This window comes from Anomaloglossus baeobatrachus, chromosome 6 (genome assembly GCF_048569485.1).
Source record: "Anomaloglossus baeobatrachus isolate aAnoBae1 chromosome 6, aAnoBae1.hap1, whole genome shotgun sequence".
Taxonomy (NCBI): domain Eukaryota; kingdom Metazoa; phylum Chordata; class Amphibia; order Anura; family Aromobatidae; genus Anomaloglossus; species Anomaloglossus baeobatrachus.
Window position 1 is genome coordinate 152,077,955 of NC_134358.1, and position 26,091 is coordinate 152,104,045.

Below are 26,091 nucleotides of genomic sequence, written 5' to 3' on the forward strand. Positions count from 1 at the left end.
TTCACACAGTGCGTTTTTGCGCAGTTTTCGGGTGCGTTTTTGCTCAAAAAACTGCATGACTTTGCTTCCCCAGCAAAGTCTGAGTTTTCATTTTTGCTGTCTCACACAGCGTTTTTTTTTTCAGCTGCGTTTTTGTGGTGCCACAAAAATGCAGCATGTCAATTATTCCCGCGTTTTTCACTGCGCTTTTCATCCATTGAGTGCAATGGGATGTTGAAAGACGCAATGAGAAACGCAAATAGCTGCTTTTTGGTGCGTTTCTAAGACCAAAAACGCAGCTATAAACGCAGGAGGTGGGTAATAAAGTGACGTGTACAGGAAGAGGATTCCTTCTGTCAGTAAACACAGAAGCGTGAATCCTCCCGGTACCGTCACCGCCGCTTACACCTCCAGTCCTGTGCATGCTGCCGTGCGGCGCCATGTACGGGCAGGAGGTGGAAGCGGCTGCGAAAACAAAAGTGAACAGTAGGAAAAAAAAAGTCATACTCACCTGTCTGCAGGGTCCCGGTGCCATGCCCGCTCCCATCTTCTCTCACGGTATCGCCGCTCCAGCTGTGTGCAGATGGCCGGGACACTTCCGATAGCTGCAGGACCTGGCGATGGATCACCTGATGCAGTCACCTGACGCGTCAGCTGATCGTAAGTATCGCGGTGACGCGGGCGCCCGGCCGGCTTAACCTGTCAGCGGATGCCGTCAGGAGACTTCATCCCTGATTACCGGCAGCTGCTGCAGCGATCGGACGGGATCAGACTCGCTCCAGGAGCTGCCGGTAATCAGCACATAAGTGAGTGATTTTTTTTTTGATTTTTTTTTTTTGGCACCGATGCATCATCTGATTGTATAAATGGCTTTTATACAATCAGCTGATGTGTGATGTGCTTCAGCCCCTAGAACCTGACACATCATCTGATCGCTTTGCCTTCCAGCAGACCAATCAGATAATATTGGATCCGGATTGGACGGCGCGGGACCCTTGACCCAAGATTACTGCGGAGGGGGGTTCTTTATTTCAATAAAGATAGTCACTAATTGTGTTGTGTTTTATTTCTAATAAAAATATTTTTGTGTGTTGTGGTTTTTTTTATCTTTACTAGAAATTCATGGTGGCCATGTCTAATATTGGCGTAACACCTTGAATTTCGGGCTTAGGGCCAGCTGATAATATACAGCTAGCCCTAACCCCATTATTATCCAGCGAGCCACCCGGCATCAGGGCAGCCGGAAGAGTTGGATACTGCGCCAAAAGATGGCGCTTCTATGAAAGCGCCATTTTCTGGGGTGGCTGCGGGACTGCAATTCACAGCGGGGGTGCCCAGAAAGTATGGGCACCCTGCACTGTGGATTCTAATCCTCAGCTGCCTAGTTGTACCCGGCTGGACTCAAAAATTGGGTGAAGCCCACGTCATTTTTTTCTTTATCGTTCCTTTATGGGAGACCCAGACCATGGGTGTATAGCTACTGCCCCCGGAGGACACACAAAGTTACTACACTCAAAACGTGTAGCTCCTCCCTCCCAGTATATACACCCCCTGCTAGCCAGTCCTAGCCAGTTTCATGCTTTGTGTCAGGAGGAATCACACACACACATGCATCCTTTTTTTTTGATTTTCATTTTTTTTTAAAGATTTGGAAGAAAAGCGGGTCCACTGGACCCCCGGCATGTCCCTTCACACTCCCCTGGCGGCAGTGCTGTTAAGGTTGATTCAGGGCAAGAGCCCTTCATGCCGCGCTCCTTCACCATCCCATGCTGGGGCTCTGGCTTGAAGTGGGAGCCAACACGGTTCTCACTGCTTTGCAGGAGACCGGCATCCATCCGCAGCCCTTGTGCAGGACCCTGCTGGAAGGAGCACTGGACCCCCACCCCACCAGGGACTGGACCCTGCGTCTCTAAGCTAAGTATAGAGACGTTATTCAGAGGTTCCTTCTGCAATGTGGGGCACTTTATTACGGGGACAGTGTTTGACTTGGATAATGCTGCTTTTACTATGTTTCCGGCCGGTTCCACTGTTTTTTCTGTGTACCGCGCCGATGATGCCTGATTTTCGGCCGCATGTTTAACTCTAGGCCCCGGCTTCAGCCGCGGCCTAGCTTTCGTCTCGTTCCCCTGCATGTCAGTCATGCAGGGGGACGCTGCAGCGCCGCCCAACCGCCGCTCTGCACAGGGGAGGACACTCCTTGTTGAGGAGATGTTTCCCTCCCCCTGTACATTTCTTAGCCCTCCGTTCCCGCTCCTGGGTTAACCCCCGCCCTCCCTCCTCACTCTAGCGCCATTTTCTCAGCGTTCTTAGTACGCTGATCGGCGCTGGCTTGGGGGGGCAAGGGAGTGAATATCTGACTGGGGGTCCAGGTTTGGAACCTGGGGGGGGCACTCACAATAGCGGCCTGACAAGTCACAACCTCTGGTTGTGCACTTTTTATATACTATCAGTGCATTGTGAAGGAGTTAATTCTTTATTATGATACCTCCTCCTCAGCAGCATGTCTCACTAGGAGCAAAGCTCCAAGGCTGTGCACTACATGTTCTGCATGTAGGCTCATATTGCCTGAACCGGCACAGACCCTTACTGTAATGGTTCTTAGGTGGTGGTGCCTCAGCCTGGAGTCTCCCCAGGCTGAACCCGTCTTGTGTTTTCTAGACGTTCTAGACAGAGCCCCCCACCTCTGCAGCAGGTCTCACAGAGCGAGGCTGCAGGCTGTTTTTTATTATCCACTGCTGGTAGTCTCGTACGGCTGTACCGAGCTCATAACCGCTGTGGCCCCTCAGCTTGGAGGCTCATGCATGGTCCCTCCAGCTGCTCCGGCACCCCTGGGGGAATCTCTTTTTTCCAGGGGTCGGCTGTCCCGGCATCCGCTGAGCATGCAACCCCCTTCTCAGGGCGTTTTCTGCCTGCTCAGCAAAGCTCACAGACCCCGTCCTCCTGACAGGGAGACGCAGGGTCCTCTGTCCTCCCCGTCCCGCAGCTCCGATACGAGCTGACTCACTGGACGAGGAGGATGTCTCTATCAGGGGCTCGGACGCTGCTGTACGTACTTTGATCCGTCCGTAGATGACGGGGATGCGAATGATTAGATTGCGTCCATTATACTTGTATTGGACCTCCATCCGCCTGTATCAGGGGAGTATTCTCCGCTGGCAATAAGGCATCAGTATACCTTTAACAAGACCAGGAGTGTGTTTCTTAACCACTCCAGTTTTCAGCCCGCTGCGTCCAAGCCCGCAGCCTGTCCTGCAGATCCCACAGCGGGGTTCTGCTGCCTGTCTCCCCCTCCCATCAGAGGTGGTCAAGGAGTGTACTCATTCGCCTAGCGTGGCCACTCCGGTGTCCAGACTTTCAGCCCGGATAGTTGTATCAGTGGCTGACGGCACCTCTATAAGGATCCCACGGTACATTAATATTGTACTGGACCTCAATCCGCCGGAGTTATCTTATCTAGGTGAACACAATGTGTGTTCCTTAACCACTCCAGTTTTCAGGCCCCTGTGACCAGCCCAGGGGCCGCTCTGACAGTCGCTTCCCATGAAGCGTGATTCTGAGGACTGGGTTTCCCCCGTCCACCAATGGGGGTCAAGAGGTGGGCTCATTCACCTCAGGTGGCTCAGCCCGGACCGTTATGTCAGTGGCTGATGGCTCCTCAGAGGAGATGCATTCCCTCACAGGGACTCTATGCCCAAGACGGTTGCCTGACCTCCAGACTTCAGTCTTTCCATCCTCTGCCAAGTCTGCCATGCTGGACACCGCACAGCGGTGGTTTTGGCTACTTTCCTCGCTTCCGCAGGTGTGGCTTCGGCAATGGAAGGCAGATGCCTCTATAGCGGTTCCTTGCTGGGCTTCCCTTTGGTGGGACCAGTCTCTTCGGAACCAACTAGATGAAATTTAGGAAGCTCTCGGCGACGAGAGTTCTTCCTTGCCACAAACCTAAACCAGGGCGGGAATCAGTTGAGGTTTCGGTGGTTTCCGTTCCACCTTCTGATCGTCCTCTAGCTCGGCCTTAGTTCTTAGAACCAAATGGCTTGAAGCTGCGTCTTCAAAAGACCGCAGGAGATGCTACCACGGAGCAGCTTCCTCCGAGCTATCTGGCCACGCCAACCACCTCCTTGGTCGGTGGCAGGCTCTCTCCACTTGGCGACGTATGGTTCTACCACGTCTCCGTTCTGTGGGGGCGAGTTTATATCTCCCATGGCTACAGGATGGAATTCTGTCCACCCGCCAAACAGATTTTCTCTGTCAACTTCTCCCGGCTCCAAGGCCGCCGCCTTCTCACAGGCCGTGGCATTTCTTGCAGGCCAACGGAGTAATTGTTCCGGTTCCCGCTGGGAACGGTTCTGAGATTTTTGCTTCAATCTATTTCTAGTCCCCGAAGAGGGCGGTGCCTTCCGACCTGGATCTTTAGCTTTTCAAGCATGGTCAGGTGTGGCGTTTTCACATGGAGTCCCGGTCTTGTTCCGTGGGTTTTTCACCGGATCAGTCAAGAACCCAAGGAGATTCCCTAGTAGTCAGCGGCATCAGAGATGCTTTTCTACAGGGGTCAATCGCAGGTTCACACCAGCGTTGACTACGTTTTGCCATCAGAGTGGTCCAATTCGTGGCTCTTCCCTTGCGGTTAGCCACGGCCCTTCGAGTATTCTCATGGGGCTGCTGCGATAGGATCCTGCACCCCTAAGGATTGGCAGTGATCGTTTACCCGGGACGGCCTTCTTCTCAGGGTTTCATCCAGTGCAGACTATTAGCAGAGTACTTCGCTTACTCTCACCACTCTAATCTATTTGGGTGGCTTGTCATTCTGTCCAGGCCCACTCTGTCTTCGCATCAGAGGTTTTCAGGGACGCAATTCCAGACTCTGTCGGCGCTTGTGAGGCTGCTCTTAGTCGTTCAGTAGTCCCTCCGCTGGCGGTCGACGTCGTTCTATCAGACACCAAATAGGTGCTGGTCAGACGGTGGCGTCACTGGCAGCGATCCTTGCCCAGTTTCTCCTGCGTCCTCTGAGACTGGAGGGTTTCCGCTGTACACGCGACCTCCCTCCTTCTCGGAGTGGTGGCTTCGCCACTAACCAGGGGCTCGTTGCAGTGGTGGTATTGGCCACTCTGTCTCAGGAATGCTCCTTCCTGGCCCCGTCCCGGGTGATTCTCACCAGGGTGCTGGTCTTTCCGCCTTGGGAGCAGTATATCTCCACTGTGGAGCGCAGGGCGCTTGGACTTTGTCCGAATCAGCCCTCTGGTTCAATGTGCTGGAAATCAGAGCTGTATTTCTAGCTCTCTAAGCCTTCACCATCTGTTGGCGGCTAGGCACATTTGAGCCCAGTCGGACAACGTGACAGCGTTTTCCTACATCAACTTCCAGGGCGGGAAACTCAGCCGCCTGGCAATCTTGGCGGCTTATCATTCTTCAGTGGACAAGGGACTCCTAGTCCACCATATCCGCAGCCCACATCCTAGATGTGAAAACTGCGAGGCAGACTTTTCAGCTGTCCAACCGTGGTCCACAATCTTCAGGTTTTGCGGTAGGCACACTGCTTCATGTCTGATCCCAGCTTCGTCTCTACCTCTTGCCCAGAGTCCTGCGCAAGATCAGTTAAGGGGGCCGTCGGGTCATTCTCATTCTCCAGTCTGACCCAGGCAGGCTTGGTACCCTGACCTGCTCCTTCTGTCCGTTGGGTTGCCATGGCATTTTCCAGACCGTTCAGACCTTTTCTCAAAAGGGTCCGTTTTTTCCGTCTGAATTCTGGATTCTCAGATTGACGGCGTAGCTCTTGAGTCCTGGATCTTGGCGACTTCTGGTATCCTTCCTGAAGTCATCTCCGCTATGACTCGAGCTTCAAAGTGTCCTTTGACCTTTTTAGCCTTGCCGACCCTCCTGTCTCTTTCACAGTCCGGTTTTCAGCTAGGACTTTCCCTCATTAAGGGACAGGTCTCGGCTCTGTCAGTGTTGTGCCAGCGGCGTATCGCCCGGCGGGCTCAGGTGCGTTCCTTCATACAGGGCGCATCTCACATCATTCCGCCTTACTGGCGGCCTTTGGAGCCCTGGGACCTTAATTCGGTCCTCACGGCTTCTGGAAACCCCCCTTTGAGTCTCTTAGGGAGGTTTCTTTGTTTAGTATTTCACAGAAAGTGGTCTTTCTAGTGGCCATAACTCTCCTCAAGAGAGTCTCTGTTTTGGCTGCACTCTCTTCGGAGTCCCCCCTTTTTTTGGTTTTTCATCAAGACAAGGTGGTTCTCCGTCCGACTCCGGACTTCTCCCTAAGGTGGTTGCTGCTTCCACCTTAACCGGGGCATTTTCCCTGCCTTCCTTTTGTCCGGCTCCTGTTCATCGCTTTGAACAGGCGTTGCATACTCTGGATCCGGTGCGGGCGCTCCGGATCTATGTGTCTCGCACCGCTGTTCTTAGGCGGTGCACCTCTCTTTTGTGCTGACCACTGGTCAGCGTAAGCCTCTCGGCATTTAAGCCGACCCTGGCTCGTTGGTTTAGGTCGGCCATTTCCGATACCTACCAGCGTACTCAAGTGCCTTTCCCGTCGGGGATCAAGGCACACTTGACCAGAGCTGTTGGTGCCTCTTAGGCTTTCAGGCCTAGGCTACGGCTCAGCAGGTCTGTCAGACTGCCGCTTGGTTTAGTTTGCATACCTTTTCGTAGCACTACCAAGTGCATGCTCATGCTTCCGCATATGCGAGCTTGGGCAGACGCATCCTTCAGGCGGCTGTCGCCCATTTGTGAAGTTAGGTTCGCCTACTTCTCAGTGTTTCTGTTTCCCACCCATGGACTGCTTTGGAACGTCCCATGGTCTGGGTCTCCCATAAAGGAACGATAAAGAAAAAGAGAATTTTGTTTACTTACCGTAAATTCTTTTTCTTATAGTTCCGACATGGGAGACCCAGCACCCTCCCTGTTGCCTGTTGGCAGGTTTCTTGTTCCGTGTGTTATCACCGGCTGTTGTTGTAGACAGAGGTTCCGGTTACTCCGGGTTTAACTCTATCTCTACTTGTGGGTGGATGTCCTCCTTCAGCTTTTGCACTAAACTGGCTAGGACTGGCTAGCAGGGGGTGTATATACTGGGAGGGAGGAGCTACACGTTTTGAGTGTAGTAACTTTGTGTGTCCTCCGGGGGCAGTAGCTATACACCCATGGTCTGGGTCTCCCATGTCGGAACTATAAGAAAAAGAATTTACGGTAAGTAAACAAAATTCTCTTTTTTTTAAAAATTATTTCATGAAATTCATGAAATATATAAAAAAAAAAAAGGGCTTCCCTATATTTTTGGTTCCCAGCCGGGTACAAATAGGCAGCTGGGGTTGGGGTCAGCCTGTACCTGCCTGCTGTACCCGGCTAGCATACAAAAATATGGCGAAGCCCACACCATTTTTTTGGGGGGCAAAAAACTCCTGCATACAGTCCTGGATGGAGGATGCTGAGCCTTGTAGTTCTGCTCCCTCTGCCTCTCCCTCCAGCATACAGTCCTGTATGGAGCATGCTGAGCCTTGTAGTTCTGCAGCTGTCTGCTCTCCTGCATACACTAGTAGAGGATGAAGAACATATTGAAGAAGGAAATGACATCAGACCTTTTTTTTTTTTTTTTTTTTTTAACAATCTTTAATGGCATTGTTCACTGATAAAAAAAACGCATAAAGACGCAGTGAGCAAAAACGCAGCAACAAAACGCACCAAATCGTGTCAAAACGCGTGTGTTTTTTGCCGCGTTTATTTGACGCGGGTGCGTTTTTTGCCGCAAAAAAATGCACAAAAATGCAGCGTCAAAAAAACGCAGTGTGAACCTAGCCTAAGGTGGCCGGATCAGCAGACGAGAGCACCCACTGACTCCTTTGTCTCCACACTTACTACATTGTGATCATGTACCATGATGGTCAGCCTGTTCTGCAGTGTATGGAGCGAGCAGACTGTCAGTGAAGGAGCCGCATTGTAGCACTGAAGGGAGATTTATACTTTTTTTATTTTCTTAACTTACATTTAGATAGCCACAAGTATTAAAATAGTAGTTACCTTGCAATTACTGCTATGGCTGCAGGTAAATACCAAATTTTTTAAGAGATGCTCCCTTTCAAGGGGTCGTCCACTACTCTGATATTGATTGTCTATATGTAGCATAGATCATCAATAGTAGATCAGTGGAGGCCAACACTGGGCTGTTTGCATTCCCAGCTCGATGTAAACAGTATTAGGGTCCACTTAAACAGACTGACCGGTAGCACGATCTGACTGCTGATAGGGAATCTTTTACCAACTGGTGGTTGTTTGAATGCTATTTATACAGGCAGACCAAAGCAAACTATGTGCGGAGTAGAAATGAGCGGACCCGTGGAAGTTTGGGTCAGCGGGGTCAGACGAACTTTAATGAAGATCGGTTTGGGACCCATATTTGACCTGAATCAAAGTAACTATTTGGGCAATTCAGGTCTCTGACCACTGCCGGAGGTGGGTGGGAGGGGTCCCCCCCCCCCCCTCCCTCCCTCTTCTTCTTCATTTTTTTTTTTTTTTCCCCTTTGTGCATACCATACATCCTATGTCACTGTTGTTACCCCAGTGCAGGCTGTTAAACCACTGCAAGCTGCTCGCACTGGGCTAATAATGCACAGCAATGCTCGCGCAAGTGGAGTTCATACGTAAAGCACGCAAACTCAGATTAATTTTTTTTTTTTTTTCATGAAAGTCCGAACACTGAACCTCAGGTTTGCTTCTCTCTATAGTAATTACTCAGTGCGTGTAGGCTGCCATTGTTCTCGGCAGTGCAAGTCCTGTTTACACAAGACGATGCACTGCTAAGAGCAGTGAGCTTCTTATGCTGTATAAAATCATTGCATTGAATGAACGAACATTTTGCTCGTTCATCGGGTGATCGGTAGCCTGATTACATGTCAAAACCAAGTTTATCTTGCATTGTAAATGCCCCTTAAAGGGAATCTGTCACCAGGTTTTTGCTACCTCATCTAAGAGTGGCATAATGTAGAGACAGAGCTCCTGATTCCAGCGATGTGACACTTACTGGGCTATTTGCTTTCATTTTTATTAAAATCTGTTTTCTTTGCTGCAGATCTAGCAGTTCTCTGAATGCTGAGCTCTGTATAACCCTGCCCACATCACTGATTGGCAGCTTTCTGCCCATATACAGTGTACACAGCCACCAATCAGTGGTGGTGGTGGGGTTATACAGAGATCATGAATATACTTGACTACCTAATCGCAGGCAAAGTAGTCCTCTAATTAAAATCTACTGCTGATTAAACAGCAGTTTTATCAAAACTACACTAAGCAGCCCAGTACCTGACACATCTCTGGAATCAGGATCTCTAGCCCTACATCATGCTGATCTCAGATGAAATGGCAAAAACCTGGTGAATAGATTCCCTTTAAGGATCTGGTACAGCTTGTCTACGCACACTGTATAGTGGCTAATCTCGGGTACTGTCGCTAAGCTTCTATTACGTTCAGGAGGAGCTGAGCTGCAGTGTGTACTGTTGTAATTTGCTTTACTTGATCCAGTATTTCCCAGTATTGCTTCTGACACAAGCAATCAGCACAAAGTGCGTTGTGGTGATTTTTGATTCGGTGCGTATATAGTCCTTACACCAGATGCTGTAAAGTAACCCGATGTAACGGTCTTACTGCTCTGTAAGGGCTTGTTCACACGTTGAAATTAGGCATGCTAATTGCCTACAAAATCTGCATTAACAATCCACATCCTGTAGCTTTATAACTGCAGAATAAACTGGCCAGTATGTTAATTTTCGCTTGGTAGTGATGGCAAGTTGGCTGATTGCAGGAGGCTAATCCTCGTGTGAATCTGCTGTACATCCTCAGCATTGTCCGCCTAAGCCTCAGACTTCTGCCTCTGAGCTGGAAGTAATATATGTCAGATTGTATTGACCCTGAGAGCTCAGCGGAGACCTTACTAAAGATGGAAAAATATAAAAGCGATTTTTATTTTTCTTGTTCTGTAACAGATACTAAACTGACCGGAAGAGAGAGGGCCAAAATGTGCTTCAAAGTGGTCCGGTGCAAACAGTCCTCTATAGGTAAGGTAATATCTACTTACATTATGCACCCGCTTTTTAGAAGCCTTTAATATTATGAAATGTTCAACAGCAATGTACATGAAAACAACCTTCGCTTTGGTTAGAATTCTGTCCCAGCCATGATGTTCATGCCTGTCCGAAGCCGAGGCCCTATGTAAACCCCACATCACCCTGGGGTTGTCCTGGACAGGTCATACTGCACCGGAAGCACCATGTATGGAGCTGGAGCAGGACAGCTCTGTACACGGTCATGGAGGTTTTCAGCAATGGTCTACTGACTGCAGATCTTGGCCACAGCTGATTGATGGCAGTGCCGAGGGTCAGAACCCACTCATCTGACGTTTATATTAATTACCCATCTGAAGTCCTTAAAATCTTGGTCTACCCCTTTAATTAATATAGTATTGCAATCTTCTGGGTTATGGAGAACTGCGGACTTATCACACCTTTGGTTGTGTACAGGTGAAAGCTTATAATGGTGACTGACTGGAGACCAGAAGACGCCTTCATTTTTATTTATTTTTTTTATTTCCAGCAGATCTTTAGATTTTTCCCACTGCTGGATAAGCCACTATATAATTAGTATAACTGATTAATGCCATCTACATTATTTAACGCCTTATCTTTTTGCTCTGAACATATGTCTATATTTGTAGGTGCTGAACAGTCTTCTGACAAATACACCTTTGGTGACATTGTTTTTGGAGGAGAACAGGTATGCCTATCTGTATACATAGCCTGGAAGGGGGCTTAATCATTGGGGGTTACAGTAACTAGGCCCACAATGGACAACTCCGTTCATTGTGGCTTTAACGTTGAATCGGCATTTGCTCCATCCGCATACTTGCACCAGACCATTAGGATGTGTTTTTGTTTTGCAGATAGTAAGCTCGACCACTCCCTGTGCAGATTTTTTTTTCCGAAATTGCTTATTAAAGAAAAAAACGCTGCTTCATACAAACGGATCAACAAAATCACCCCCTGATGAGGCGTTTCGGTTAATACAGAAGTGCAGTGAAGTAAACCTTAATATAATTGTATTATGGAAGGTGAGTCCTGGGACCCGCCCCAGTATATAAAATGGTGTGAGCTTGGATTATATGGTTAGCCCAGTCTATTAAAGGCCAGAAATAAATACCGTATTTTTCGGATTATAAGACGCATCAAAAATTTGGGAGGAAAATGAGGGGTGCAACTTAAAATCAGAATATAGCTTACCATGAGGTGGGGAATTGGCATGGGGCTGTCTTTGGGGCTCTCTGTGCGGGCAGCCGGGTGCCTGCCACCACTGACCCGCCGCCGCCAGCATTGATCCGCTGCCAGTACAGCCTCTGCCTCCTGTGACCCCGCTCCACCACCGCTGCCGACCCCCCCCCTCCGGTAAGACAACACCAGAGTATAAGACAAACCTCTTCATTTTTTTTAAAAACCTTTTTTATCTCTAAATTTGGGTTGTCTTATAAAACAAAAAATACGATAGTTCATGAGATCTTTTATTTTTTTATTTTTTTTTCCTTCTTTTTTCTTTATAAAATGAAAAGAGAGAGAGGTGCTCTTCTCAAGGGAAAGGTGACTTACTCCCTAATATGTTTGAAGGGAATGCTTGCCCTTCACCCGAGCGGCACAAACTGGTCCTTAGTCTGATTTTAAAAATGGCGATAAAGAATTGATGTCACAAACCTGGTGCGATCTGAGCCTAAGTAACACTTTACAATAATACTTGTAGTTTGCTATGGCTCTCCTGTTCAGACCTACGCTTCTTTGTTCTTGAGTAGAAGCAACGAGTGTGATAGCATAACTCCACATAACTTTCAGGCTGGAATCACACCGGCTTATCCCTAGGCTAGGTCTTCATTTTATGATTGGTGGGGTCTGACTTCTCCCTTGGGATTCTGTTGCCATTCCCTGCAGTGTGAGCAGCCACATCTGTGAAGACGTTGTGATAAATTAGCGGTGAGCCGCCTCTATTTTAATTGCCGTGGTTGGTCCCAAAGGTTGAGCCCCAGCACTGACTATAATATGATGGCATATGTTAGTGACATGCCTTGTCCGAAATTGGATAATTTTAGGGTAAGCTGCAGGAGTAAAACTGCCATATTGTTAACACCACACTGAAATAAAGTTAATCTTTTAAAGTGGACCAACCACCTGGATTTTCTATATAAAATAAAGCCAGTGCTATACTGGCGCTATCATATTGATTCTCTACATACCTTTACTTGCCTGTATTTCAGAAACTATACAGCCAATCTCACAACTAAAGTTTGTGAAATGCGCTGTTACTTTATTGATAGGTGATGCAGAATATCTAATAGGTGGGCTGGTTTTGCCAGTTATTCCTGCCCCTGTCTGATGCCTGCCCTTCCTCACCCTGCCCTTCCTCACCCTGTGGGTAGAAGGACAGGTGGGCAGACAGGGGCTAGAATAACTATCAAAACCCAATCCACCTATTAGATATTCCGTTGCACAATGCATTTCACAAACTGTACTTGCCTGTATTTCAGAAAGTATACATCCTATCTCACCACTAAAGGTATGTATAGAATTAGCATGATAGCACCAGTATAGCACTGGATTTAGTTTATATAGGAAAATCCTGGTGGTTGGTGCTATTTAAGTAGGTGAATGATTTTTGACAACTTGGAATAGAATTTTTAATTTTACCCCCAGTTCTTCATAAGTAATGCCTGTGATGGTCCTCAATGCTATAAAGTGATGTCTCAATGGTTCTCATTTCAGGCATATGTAATAGAAGATAACAAGCAACTAATTTTAGAAGGCCAGCATCACGTGATGCTGAACACAATTGGGACCGAGGCCTTGTCTTTTCCACAGAAGCAGGTGATCCACTGTCTGACTACAGTAATGTTTTCTGAGCAGTATTCTCTGCTATATTGACATATACAGCCCATCACTCCGCCTGATGCATAGTTGATATTGCTGTTATCTATCCCTACATATGAGATAACTGACGGATAAGCAATAAACCGCTGTTAGACCTACTGAGACCGTAATGTATCTCCTACAGAAATTAAACATGGGGCATGTTGAACTCCCAATCTTTGTCGAGTGTGTGTCTGGCTCGAAAAGTTAGTAGCTTTCAGTCCTTTCAAAGTTAAAAATTTGGCAACTGTCAGACATGAGGCTTGGACAGTCAGTCAGTATCAGTAAGTAAAATCACACAACATACCAGTACCAATCTGACAGTTCATTCATACACACCGGTGTCTCACTGTTCGAGGCAGGTTGCACACACTCAGAAACCACAAAGTCCCTGGCTCGTACCCAGCAGCTCCGTCCCTTCTGAACGGAACCCTCAAATGGCATATGACCGTTCCCTGCCTACAGTGATGCGTATCTAGATCTCATACTCACCTCAGTCTCCTCTGAGTTAGTCTATCAAGCTCAAAGAGCAACAGACCTGGTCAATCAAATCCTTTACACATGGTCCGGGTAGGTCTTTGCACATGAATGTTAGATTTTCAGACCCTCAGTTTAAACTGCTATACATATCAATCTCAGCGGGTGTCCCTATTGTACTGACAAACAAACATGTAACAGTCCCTGGCCAGAGGCGCCTCACATGGGTCAGCTCGCGGAATCTCAGGGGCCCTATCTTTCTGACGGTTGGACCCTTCACAGGGCCACTTCTCTCAGCCTCCCCCGTAAGAGGCTTATTACACACACTCAGACTCATACTCCTTCAGGCAATAGTACATATAAAGCAACACTCATTGGGTACTAGGCAGCACGATGCCTACACGGCAAACCCCAAACCACAAGGACAGCACAGGAGGCAGTCAGTAACACAAAGGGTTACTTACCGCGGTTTTTCCTGCATCCGGTTCTGTTCCCGAGGGGAGGGGGAGGGGGGGGGGGCGAGCGATGCTTTGAGGCCTCAATTCTTCACCAAAAATTGTTATGGCAATCAGCCAAGCCCAATGAATGATTCGTCGACGGGAGGAAGCCAGCCAGCAACATCAATCATGTAGTTCCCCATCTGGGTAAATGCCTAGGGGGTTATTTATTGAAAAGCTTTAACATAGTCTACATTGACTTATATCATAGATTGGTTAATCCTAACACTATTGCATAAGGATTGGTTACACCCTTGTTTATCATTTATACTAATTGGTTCATTTGGAATATTACATAAATCAGAGACCACCTGATTCAAATGGATATCAAGATAATGTTCTTGGCACTCTGCATAATCCAAGATGGTCTTTATCTTGTTCTTACACCATCTAGGGACTTTTTAATAACAGCTTATGTAATGTGGAACATGCAGAGTCATGCCATGTGCATCAGGAGCCACATCTTGCAATGTACCAGTACTTAATATATTATTTTATATTTAAAGGCACATTACACTGAAAATGGCCTTCATATGTATTTAAATGTTGTTCTCTGTTAGGTGTAGCAAATTCAAACAATAACAATCTGATCTTGTAGACCAGATTAATTCTTTAACACCCGCTAATTAGTGTTTTCTTTGTCGCTCCATTGGGAGACCCAGACAATTGGGTGTATAGCTTCTGCCTCTGGAGGCCACACAAAGTATTACACTTTAAAAAGTGTAACCCCTCCCCTCTGCCTATACACCCTCCCGTGGACCACGGGCTCCTCGGTTTTATGCTTTGTGTGGAAGGAGGCACACATCCACTCATGCATTCTCATACTTAGTTATGTCGGATGGAAGAAAAGAGGACCCCGACGGGGCCCCCGGCATGTTCCCTTCTCACCCCACTATGTCGGCGGTGTTGTTAAGGTTGAGGTACCCATTGCGGGTACGGAGGCTGGAGCCACATGCCGTCTCCTTCACCATCCCTTATGCGGCTCTGGGAGAAGTGGGATCCTGAGCGGTCATCCATTTGCTGGGACCGTGCTCCATCCGCAGCCCCTGGTGGAACCTGTCGGACCGGAGCCTCTTCAACCCCAGGGACCGGGCCCTGCAACTTAAAGGTACTCTGTGTCCCCATGGGGGACTGTACAGGGAACGCACCTTCTTCCCGGGAGCCGCGGTAGTTGTAAAACTGTGGAGCCCAGTGGACTTCCGCGCCGACCGTGCCTGCTTGTCGGGCGCGGCCTCAAATTTAGTCCCCGTCTTCGCCGCGGCCTAGTCGCGAAAATCCCGTCCCCGGGCCTGCCTGTCAGGGGTAAGGGCGGGATTACCGACATGACGTCGGATGTGAGGGCTGGAGCATCCTGCATGTCTCCCTCCCCCCTCACTGACCACTGTGGGGACCCCAGATTCCCGCTCTTTGCTGGCGCCGCCCTCGGCCCCACTCCTCCCCTGAGAGCTTCGGCGGCCATTTTCTGGCATTCTGCCGGTGGATGCTTCTCACTGAACACAGCACTGCAGCTCCGGGGGATCCACGACAGGGAATCTGGAGGACACACTCCGCTTGTCAGCGGTCGGTAAGCCACACCGGTCACCCGGTGCTGGTCCCCCTAGGGTGCCGGAATAGATAGATAGATATATATATATATATATATGTATGTATATATATATATATATATATATATATATATATATATATATATATATATATATATATATATATATATATATATATATATATATATATATATATATAGATATATATAGATATATATAGATATATATAGATATATATAGATATATATAGATATAGATATAGATATATATAGATATATATAGATATATATAGATATATTATTATAATATTATTATAATATCTATCTATCTATATCTATATCTGTTCGGTCAGGCTGTATACCCTTTTCCCATATACCCTCAGTGGTCACTCTCCTAGGAGACAACAGCATGTCGTCCACAAGCAGCAAAGCTACTAAGGCACAGGTTTTTTTCGCGGCCTGTACCTCTTGTGGGGCTATGTTGCCTGCGGGATCCACCTACCCTCACTGTGAGCAATGCTCGACTCCTGCCTCGCTTGCTCAGCCGGAGCCTCGGGCACCGGTGGGCCCCTCGGCTCATGTAGACCCCCCCTGAGCAGGCTGCAGGGACAGAGTCACCGGTGTTGGCCTCTTTCGCTGAGAATCTCCCTGTCACTTTCTCAATCCATTGCACAGTCTATGGACAAATGGTCTTCTAAGCTCCTTGAGGCATTGCAGTCCAGACCGGACCTTTCACAGGCCCCGGCCCCTGTTAGCTTGTCTCCTCCAGGCCCCTCTCTGTCCGCGCCGCAGCGCGCTCCCAGGTTAGCCCCTAGGTCTCAGGCGGAGGACTCCTGCCCGGACCCCAGTCCCAGACCGGCTAAGCGGTCTCGCTGGGACTCTTCCCCGACTTCCTCTTACTGCTCGGGATCCCAGCCTGAGGACTCTCAGGAAGACGAGGCGGACGTGGGAGCTCAGGGCTCTGACCCTGACTTCGCCCTTAACCTTGATACACCTGAGGGGGACGCCTTAGTAAATGATCTTGGTGAAGTCCATCTACGAGGCCACGGATGCGTCTTTCGCCCCGGCCTTTGCAGCTGTGTGGGCTCTCCAAGCAATCTCGGCTTGTCTGACTGAGATTAATGCTGTCACACGGAATTCTGCTCCACATGTTTCGTCTTTGACCTCTCAGGCATCAGCCTTTTCGTCCTACGCCATGAACGCCGTCCTGGACTCCACTAGCCGTACGCCTGTAGCATCTGCTAACTCCGTGGCAGTCCGCAGGGCCATGTGGCTGCGCGAATGGAAAGCAGACTCTGCTTCCAAAAGGTTCTTAACTGGTCTGCCCTTTTCTGGCGACCGTTTATTTGGCGAACGATTGGATGAGATTATTAAGGAATCCAAGGGAAAGGACTCCTCCTTACCCCAGTCCAAACCTAAGAGACCTCAGCAGAGGAAAATCCAATCGAGGTTTCGGTCCTTTCGTCCCTCCGCCAAGCCCCAATCCTCTTCGTCCAACAGGCCGGAGAAAGGCCAGAGGAACTCCTATGCGTGGCGGTCCAAGTCACGCCCCCAAAAGTTCGCAGGAGGCACTGCCTCCAAGACGGCCTCCTCATGACTCTCGGCCTCCCCTAGCCGCATCCTCGGTCGGTGGCAGGCTCTCCCGCTTTGGCGACGCCTGGTGGCCACATGTTCAAGACCGATGGGTGAGAGACATTCTGTCTCATGGTTACAGGATAGAGTTCAGCTCTCGTCCTGCGGCTCGTTTCTTCAGAACCTCTCCGCCTCCCGCACAGGCCGACGCACTTTTTCAGGCACTGGACGCTCTAAAGAGCGAAGGAGTTGTGATTCCCGTTCCCCTTCAGGAACGTGGTCGCGGATTTTACTCCAACTTGTTCGTGGTGCCAAAAAAGGACGGGTCATTCCGTCCCGTTCTGGACCTCAAGCTACTCAACAGACATGTGAGAACCAGACGGTTTCGGATGGAATCTCTCCGCTCTGTCATCGCCTCGATGTCACAAGGAGACTTCCTAGCATCGATCGACATCAAGGATGCTTATCTCCATGTGCCGATCGCACCCGAACATCAACGTTTCCTGCGTTTCGCCATCGGAGACAAACACCTCCAGTTCGTGGCATTACCCTTCGGCCTGGCGACAGCCCCACGGGTTTTCAACAAAGTCATGGCATCCGTCGTGGTGGTCCTGCACTCTCAGGGCCACTCGGTGATCCCCTACTTAGACTATCTCCTAGTCAGGGCCCCTTCTCGGGTAGCGTGTCAACGAAGCCTTACCGTCGCTCTGGCGACCCTCCAGCAGTTCGGGTGGATCATCAATTTCCCGAAATCCAAGTTGACACCGACCCAATCTCTGACTTACCTCGGGATGGAGTTTCATACCCAGCCAGCGTTAGTCAAGCTACCGCGGGACAAACAGCTTTCTCTGCAGGCAGGGGTGCAATCACTTCTTCGGAGTCAGTCACACCCCTTAAGGCGCCTCATGCACTTCCTGGGGAAGATGGTGGCAGCTATGGAGGCAGTGCCGTTCGCGCAATTCCATCTACGGCCACTCCAATGGGACATTCTTCGCAAATTGGACAAGAGTGCGGCTTCCCTCGACAAGAACATCTCTCTTTCCCTTGCAACCAAAACATCACTTCAGTGGTGGCTCCTACCCACATCTGTCTCGGGGAAAATCCTTCCTACCCCCAACCTGGGCTGTGGTCACCACGGACGCGAGCCTGTTAGGTTGGGGAGCGGTTTTTCTCCACCACAGGGCTCAAGGAACCTGGACTCCGATAGAATCGTCCCTTCAGATCAATATCCTGGAGATAAGGGCAATATATCTAGCCCTATTGGCTTTCCATTGGTGGCTGGAGGGCAGGCAGATCCGTATCCAGTCGGACAACGCCACTGCCGTCGCCTACATCAACCACCAAGGCGGCACTCGCAGTCGTCAAGCCTTGCAGGAAGTCCGGCGGATTCTGCAGTGGGTGGAAGCCACAGGCTCCACCATCTCCGCAGTTCACATCCCGGGCGTAGAAAACTGGGAAGCAGATTTTCTCAGTCGTCAGGGCATGGACGCGGGGGAATGGTCTCTGCACCCAGACGTGTTTCGAGAGATCTGTCGCCGCTGGGGAACGCCGGACGTCGATCTCATGGCGTCACGGCACAACAACAAGGTCCCGGCCTTCATGGCACGGTCTCAGGATCACAGAGCTCTGGCGGCGGATGCGTTAGTCCAGGATTGGTCGCAGTTTCGACTGCCTTATGTGTTTCCCCCCTGGCTATGCTGCCCAGAGTACTACGCAAGATCAGGTCCGACTGCCGTCGCGCCATTCTCGTCGCTCCAGACTGGCCGAGGCGGTCGTGGTATCCGGATCTGTGGCATCTCATGGTGGGTCAACCGTGGGCACTTCCAGACCGCCCAGACTTGCTGTCACAAGGCCCGTTTTTCCATCTGAATTCTGTGGCCCTGAACCTGACTGTGTGGCCATTGAGTCCTGGCTCCTAGCGTCTTCAGGGTTATCTCAGGATGTCATTGCCACCATGAGACAAGCCAGGAAGCCAACGTCCGCCAAGATATATTACAGGTCTTGGCAAATCTTCCTTTCCTGGTGCGCTGATAACGGTTTCCCTCCATGGCCGTTTGCCTTACCCACTTTTCTTTCATTCCTACAATCTGGAATGGACAAGGGTTTGTCCCTCTGCTCTCTCAAGGGCCAAGTATCGGCGCTCTCCGTGTTTTTTCAAAAGCGTCTAGCCAGGCTTCCGCAGGTCCGCACGTTCCTGCAGGGGGTCTGCCACATGGTCCCACCTTACAAACGTCCGTTGGAACCCTGGGATCTTAACAGGGTCCTGACGGCTCTTCAAAAACCACCTTTCGAACCGCTGCGGGATGTCTCTCTCTCACGTCTTTCGCCGAAGGTGGCCTTCCTAGTGGCAGTCACATCACTTCGGAGAGTGTCTGAGCTTGCAGCGCTGTCATGCAAAGCCCCCTTCCTGGTTTTTCACCAGGATAAGGTGGTTCTGCGTCCTGTCCCGGAATTTCTCCCTAAGGTGGTATCCCCTTTTCATCTCAATCAGGATATCTCCTTACCTTCATTTTGCCCTAATCCAATTCACCAGTGTGAAAAGGATTTGCACTCTTTTGGATCTAGTGAGAGCACTCCGGTTCTACGTGTCTCGCACGGCGCCCCTGCGCCGTTCAGATGCGCTCGTTGTCCTTGTCGCTGGCCAGCGTAAGGGCTCTCAGGCCTCCAAGTCAACCTTGGCTTGGTGGATCAAGGAACCGATTCTCGAGGCCTACCGTTCTTCCGGGCTTCCGCTCCCTTCAGGGCTGAAAGCCCATTCTACCAGAGCCGTAGGTGCGTCCTGGGCATTGCGGCACCGGGCTACGGCTCAGCAGGTGTGTCAGGCAGCTACGTGGTCTAGTCTGCACACTTTCACGAAACACTATCAAGTGCATACCTATGCTTCGGCAGACGCCAGTCTAGGTAGGCGAGTCCTTCAGGCGGCGGTTGCCCACCAGTAAGAGGGGGCCGTTTTCGGCTCTTTTTATTGAGGTATTCTTTTACCCACCCACGGACTGCTCTTGGACGTCCCAATTGTCTGGGTCTCCCAATGGAGCGACAAAGAAAAGGGAATTTTGTTTACTTACCGTAAATTCCTTTTCTTCTAGCTCCTATTGGGAAACCCAGACAATTGGGTGTATAGCTTCTGCCTCTGGAGGCCACACAAAGTATTACACTTTAAAAAGTGTAACCCCTCCCCTCTGCCTATACACCCTCCCGTGGACCACGGGCTCCTCAGTTTTGGTGCAAAAGCAGGAAGGAGAAAACTTATAAATTGGTCTAGGGTAAATTCAATCCGAAGGATGTTCGGAGAGCTGAAGACCATTAACCAAAAGAACAATTCAACATGAACAACATGTGTACACAAAATAACAACTAGCCCAAAGGGCACAGGGGCGGGTGCTGGGTCTCCCAATAGGAGCTAGAAGAAAAGGAATTTACGGTAAGTAAACAAAATTCCCTTTTTCTTTGTCGCTCCATTGGGAGACCCAGACAATCGGGTGTATAGCTCCTGCCTCCGGAGGCCACACAAAGTATTACACTTAAAAGTGTAAACCCCTCCCCTCTGCCTATACACCCCCCCGTGCATCACGGGCTCCTCAGTTTTTATGCTTTGTGTTGAAGGAGGCACACATGCACGCAAGCTCCACTTTTTAGTCAGCAGCAGCTGCTGACTTTATCGGATGGAAGAAAAGAGGGCCCATAACAGGGCCCCCGGCATGCTCCCTTCTCACCCCACTCTGGTCGGCGGTGCTGTTAAGGTTGAGGTACCCATTGCGGGTACAAAGGCTGGAGCCACATGCTGTTTTCCTTCCCCATCCCTTAGGGGCTCTGGGTGAAGTGGGATCCTAACCGGTCACCATGCCCTGGGACCGTGCTCCCTCCGCAGCCCCTGGGGGAATCTGCTGGACAGGAGACCGGGTATCGTCAGGGACAGGCCCTGCTCCTCTGAGGTACTCTGTGTCCCCTTGGGGACGGCGCATAGAGCGCCTGTGTAACGGACGCTGCAGCACCTGCCGGGTGTTTTGCGTCGCCGGGACTACCGCGCCGACCGCGCTTGTTTGCGGGCCGCGCTGATAAATTTAGTCCCCGGCTTTTGCGGCCTAGTACCGCAAACTCCCGCCCCCGGGCCTGCCAGTCAGGGGTGAGGGCGGGATGCTAGACTGCATGTCAGCGGTGAGGGCTGGAGCATACAGAGGTATCCTCCTCCCCCCTCACTGAACACTGCGGGGCACCAGATTCCCGCACTTTCTGAGGCACGCCCACGGCTCCCTCCTCCTCTCAGAACGCTGGCAGCCATTCCTATCAGCACTTCTGACGCTGGAGAACTTCAGAGGGGACACAACAGCCGAGCTCCATAGCTCTGGGAGGCCCAGGCAGGGAATCTGGTGGTCACACAACCGCTGAGAGCGGTCGGTAAGCCGCACCTGTTACTAGGTGCTGGCCCCCCTGGGTGCCGAAGTGTATATTTATATGCTTATATTGTATACATTTACTCTGTACGGCCGCACTATTTGCTTTTGGCTATATACCCTCACTGATTGCTCTAAGAGGAGACAACAGCATGTCGTCCGCAAAAAGCAAGGGTACCAAGGCACAGGCTTATTTTGCAACCTGTACCTCTTGTGCGGCTATGCTACCTGCAGGTTCCACCTACCCTCATTGTGTGCAATGCTCGGCCCCTGTGACACTCACTCAGCCGGAGCCTCAGCCACTGGTGGGACCCTCGGCCCAGGTGGAACCACCTGCTGCCACTGTCCAGGTGACAGGGACAGAGTTTGCAGTGTTGGCTGACAAACTTTCTGAGTCAATTTCTCAATCCATGGCTCAGTCTATGGATAGATGGTCTGCTAAGATACTAGAAGCTTTGCAGTCCAGACCGGTAACACAGGCCCCGGGCACTGTTGAATCATTGCCCTCAGACCCCCCTCGGTCGGCGCAGCAAAGTGCTCCTGGGGCGACTCATAGGTCCCACGGTGAGGACTGCGACACGGACCGCAGTCCCAGACCGGCTAAGCGGGCTCGCTGGGAGATTCCCTCGACTTCATCACACTGCTCAGGGTCTCAGCATGAGGACTCTCTGGAGGATGAAGAGGAGGTGGCAGATCAGAGCTCTGATCCTGACGCCGCTCTCAACCTTGATACACCTGAAGGGGACGCCATAGTAAACGACCTTATAGCGTCCATCAATCAGGTGTTAGAACTTTCTCCTCCAACTCCTCCGATTGAGGAGTCAGCTTCTCAGCAGGAGAAATTCCAATTTAGGTTTCCCAAACGTACGCGGAGTGCGTTTCTTGATCACTCCAACTTCAGAGATACAGTCCAGAAACACCGAGCTTTTCCGGATAAGCGCTTTACTAGGCGCCTTAATGACACACGTTACCCCTTCCCCCCTGACGTAGTTAAGGGTTGGGCTCTGTGTCCCAAGGTGGATCCTCCAGTCTCTAGACTGGCGGCTAGATCCATAGTTGCAGTGGCAGATGGTTCATCGCTCAAGGATGCCACTGACAGGCAGATAGAGCTCCTGATGAAATCCATCTATGAAGCTATAGGCGCGTCTTTTGCTCCGGCATTCGCAGCCGTATGGGCACTCCAAGCTATATCAGCCTGTCAGGCTGAGATTAATGCAGTCACACGTGCCTCTACTCTGCAGGTTGTGTCTTTAACCTCTCAGGCGTCGGCTTTTGCGTCCTACGCCATGAATGCTGTCCTGGACTCTGCGAGCCGTACGGCGGTAGCATCCGCCAATTCAGTGGCAGTCCGCAGGGCCATGTGGCTACGTGAATGGAAGGCAGACTCTGCTTCCAAGAAGTTCTTAACCGGTTTGCCATTTTCTGGCGACCGCCTGTTTGGCGAGCAATTGGATGAAATAATTAAACAATCCAAGGGAAAGGACTCGTCCTTACCCCAGTCCAAACCAAACAGACCTCAACAACGGAAGATACAATCGAGGTTTCGGTCCTTTCGGCCCTCAGCCAGGTCTCAATTCTCCTCGTCCAACAGGCCACAGAAGGGCCAGAGGAACTCTGATTCATGGCGGTCTAAGTCACGTCCTAAAAAGACTGCCGGAGGAACCGCTCCCAAAGCGGCCTCCTCATGACTTTCGGCCTCCCCAAACCGCATCCTCGGTCGGTGGCAGGCTCTCCCGCTTTTGCGACGCCTGGTTGCCACATGTACAAGACCGATGGGTGAGAGACATTCTGTCTCACGGTTACAGGATAGAGCTCAGCTCTCGTCCTCCGACTCGTTTCTTCAGAACATCTCCGCCCCCCGAGCGAGCCGATGCTCTTCTTCAGGCGGTGAGCACTCTGAAGGCAGAAGGAGTGGTGATCCCTGTTCCCCTTCAGGAATGGGGTCACGGTTTTAACTCCAACTTGTTTGTGGTGCCAAAAAAAGGACGGATCTTTCCGTCCCGTTCTGGACCTCAAACTGCTCAACAGACACGTGAAAACCAGGCGGTTCCGGATGGAATCTCTCCGCTCCGTCATCGCCTCGATGTCCCAAGGAGACTTCCTAGCATCAATCGACATCAGGGATGCTTATCTCCACGTGCCGATTGCACCAGAGCATCAGCGCTTCCTGCGTTTCGCCATTGGGGACGAACACCTTCAGTTCGTGGCACTGCCTTTCGGCCAGGCGACAGCCCCACGGGTCTTCACCAAGGTCATGGCAACAGTGGTAGCAGTCCTACACTCTCAGGGACACTCGGTGATCCCTTACTTAGACGATCTTCTAGTCAAGGCCCCCTCTCGGGTGGCATGCCAACACAGCCTGAGCATTACTCTGGAGACTCTCCAGAGATTCGGGTGGATCATCAATTTCCCAAAGTCAAAATTGACACCGACCCAATCGCTGACATATCTCGGGATGGAGTTTCATACTCTCTCAGCGATAGTGAAACTTCCGCTGGACAAACAGCGTTCACTACAGACAGGGGTGCAATCTCTCCTTCGAGCCCAGTCGCACCCCTTGAGGCGCCTCATGCACTTCCTAGGGAAGATGGTGGCAGCAATGGAGGCAGTTCCATTTGCGCAGTTTCATCTGCGTCCACTTCAATGGGACATTCTCCGCAAATGGGACAGGAGATCGACGTCCCTCGACAGGAACGTCTCCCTTTCTCGGGCAGCCAAGGCCTCCCTTCAGTGGTGGCTTCTTCCCACTTCTCTGTCGAAGGGGAAATCCTTCCTGCCCCCATCCTGGGCTGTGGTCACGACTGACGCGAGTCTGTCAGGGTGGGGAGCGGTCTTCCTCCACCACAGGGCTCAGGGTACCTGGACTCAGCCAGAGTCCTCCCTTCAGATCAATGTTCTGGAGAGAAGGGCAGTGTATCTAGCCCTAAAGGCGTTCCAGCCGTGGCTGGAAGGCAGGCAGATCCGAATTCAGTCGGACAACGCCACGGCGGTGGCATACATCAACCACCAAGGCGGCACACGCAGTCGTCAAGCCTTCCAAGAAGTTCGGCGGATTCTGCTGTGGGTGGAAGCCACAGCCTCCACCATCTCCGCAGTTCACATCCCGGGCGTAGAAAACTGGGAAGCAGACTTTCTCAGTCGCCAGGGCATGGACGCAGGGGAATGGTCTCTTCACCCGGACGTGTGTCAAGAGATCTGTTGCCGCTGGGGAACGCCGGACGTCGACCTAATGGCGTCCCGGCACAACAACAAGGTCCCGGCATTCATGGCACGGTCTCAAGATCACAGAGCTCTGGCGGCAGACGCATTAGTTCAGGATTGGTCGCAGTTTCGACTGCCTTATGTATTTCCTCCTCTGGCACTGCTGCCCAGAGTGTTACGCAAGATCAGGTCCGACTGCCGCCACGCCATCCTCATCGCCCCAGACTGGCCGAGGAGGTCGTGGTACCCGGATCTGTGGCACCTCACGGTGGGTCAACCGTGGGCACTACCAGACCGACCAGACTTGCTGTCTCAAGGGCCATTTTTCCATCTGAATTCTGTGGCCCTCAACCTGACTGTGTGGCCATTGAGTCCTGGATCCTAGCGTCTTCAGGGCTATCTCAAGAGGTCATTGCCACTATGAGACAGGCCAGGAAACCAACATCCGCCAAGATCTACCACAGGACGTGGAGGATCTTCTTATCCTGGTGCTCTGATCAGGGTTTTACTCCCTGGCCATTTGCCCTGCCCACTTTTCTGTCCTTCCTTCAATCCGGAATGGAAAAGGGTTTGTCTCTCGGCTCTCTTAAGGGACAAGTCTCGGCGCTCTCCGTATTTTTTCAAAAGCGTCTAGCCAGGCTTCCGCAGGTACGCACGTTCCTGCAGGGGGTTTGCCACATAGTCCCTCCTTACAAGCGTCCGCTAGAACCCTGGGATCTGAACAGGGTGCTAACGGCTCTTCAGAAGCCACCTTTCGAGCCAATGAGGGATGTTTCTCTTTCACGCCTTTCGCAGAAGGTGGTCTTCCTAGTGGCAGTCACATCACTTCGGAGAGTGTCTGAGCTAGCTGCACTGTCATGCAAAGCCCCCTTCCTGGTGTTTCACCAGGATAAGGTGGTTCTGCGTCCGGTTCCGGAATTTCTCCCTAAGGTGGTATCCCCTTTCCATCTCAATCAGGATATCTCCTTACCTTCTTTTTGCCCTCATCCAGTTCACCAATGTGAAAAGGATTTGCACTTGTTAGATCTTGTGAGAGCACTCAGGCTCTACATTTCTCGTACGGCGCCCCTGCGCCGCTCGGATGCGCTCTTTTGTCCTTGTCGCTGGCCAGCGTAAAGGGTCGCAGGCTTCCAAGTCAACCTTGGCGCGGTGGATCAAGGAACCGATTCTTGAAGCCTACCGTTCTTCTGGGCTTCCGGTTCCTTCAGGGCTGAAAGCCCATTCTACCAGAGCCGTGGGTGCGTCCTGGGCATTGCGGCACCAGGCTACGGCTCAGCAGGTGTGTCAGGCGGCTACCTGGTCAAGTCTGCACACTTTCACGAAACACTATCAGGTGCATACCTACGCTTCGGCAGATGCCAGCCTAGGTAGGCGAGTCCTTCAGGCGGCGGTTGCCCACCTGTAGGAAGGGGCCGTTTTACGGCTCTTTTACCGAGGTATTCTTTTACCCACCCAGGGACTGCTTTTGGACGTCCCAATTGTCTGGGTCTCCCAATGGAGCAACA

The 26,091-nt window shown here is 50.9% G+C and overlaps 1 protein-coding gene across 2 annotated transcripts in view; it reads left to right on the top strand.

The window, feature by feature from the left end:
• TRAPPC8 (trafficking protein particle complex subunit 8) overlaps positions 1 to 26,091 on the top strand; it is a 170,714-nt gene that overhangs the window by 140,188 nt on the left and 4,435 nt on the right. For both annotated transcript variants that reach the window (XM_075353322.1, XM_075353323.1), the window contains 4 exons: positions 9,951 to 10,022; positions 10,679 to 10,737; positions 10,904 to 11,071; positions 12,762 to 12,863. In XM_075353322.1, the coding sequence (XP_075209437.1) occupies positions 9,951 to 10,022; positions 10,679 to 10,737; positions 10,904 to 11,071; positions 12,762 to 12,863 (401 nt within the window). The remainder of the gene's footprint in view (positions 1 to 9,950; positions 10,023 to 10,678; positions 10,738 to 10,903; positions 11,072 to 12,761; positions 12,864 to 26,091) is intronic.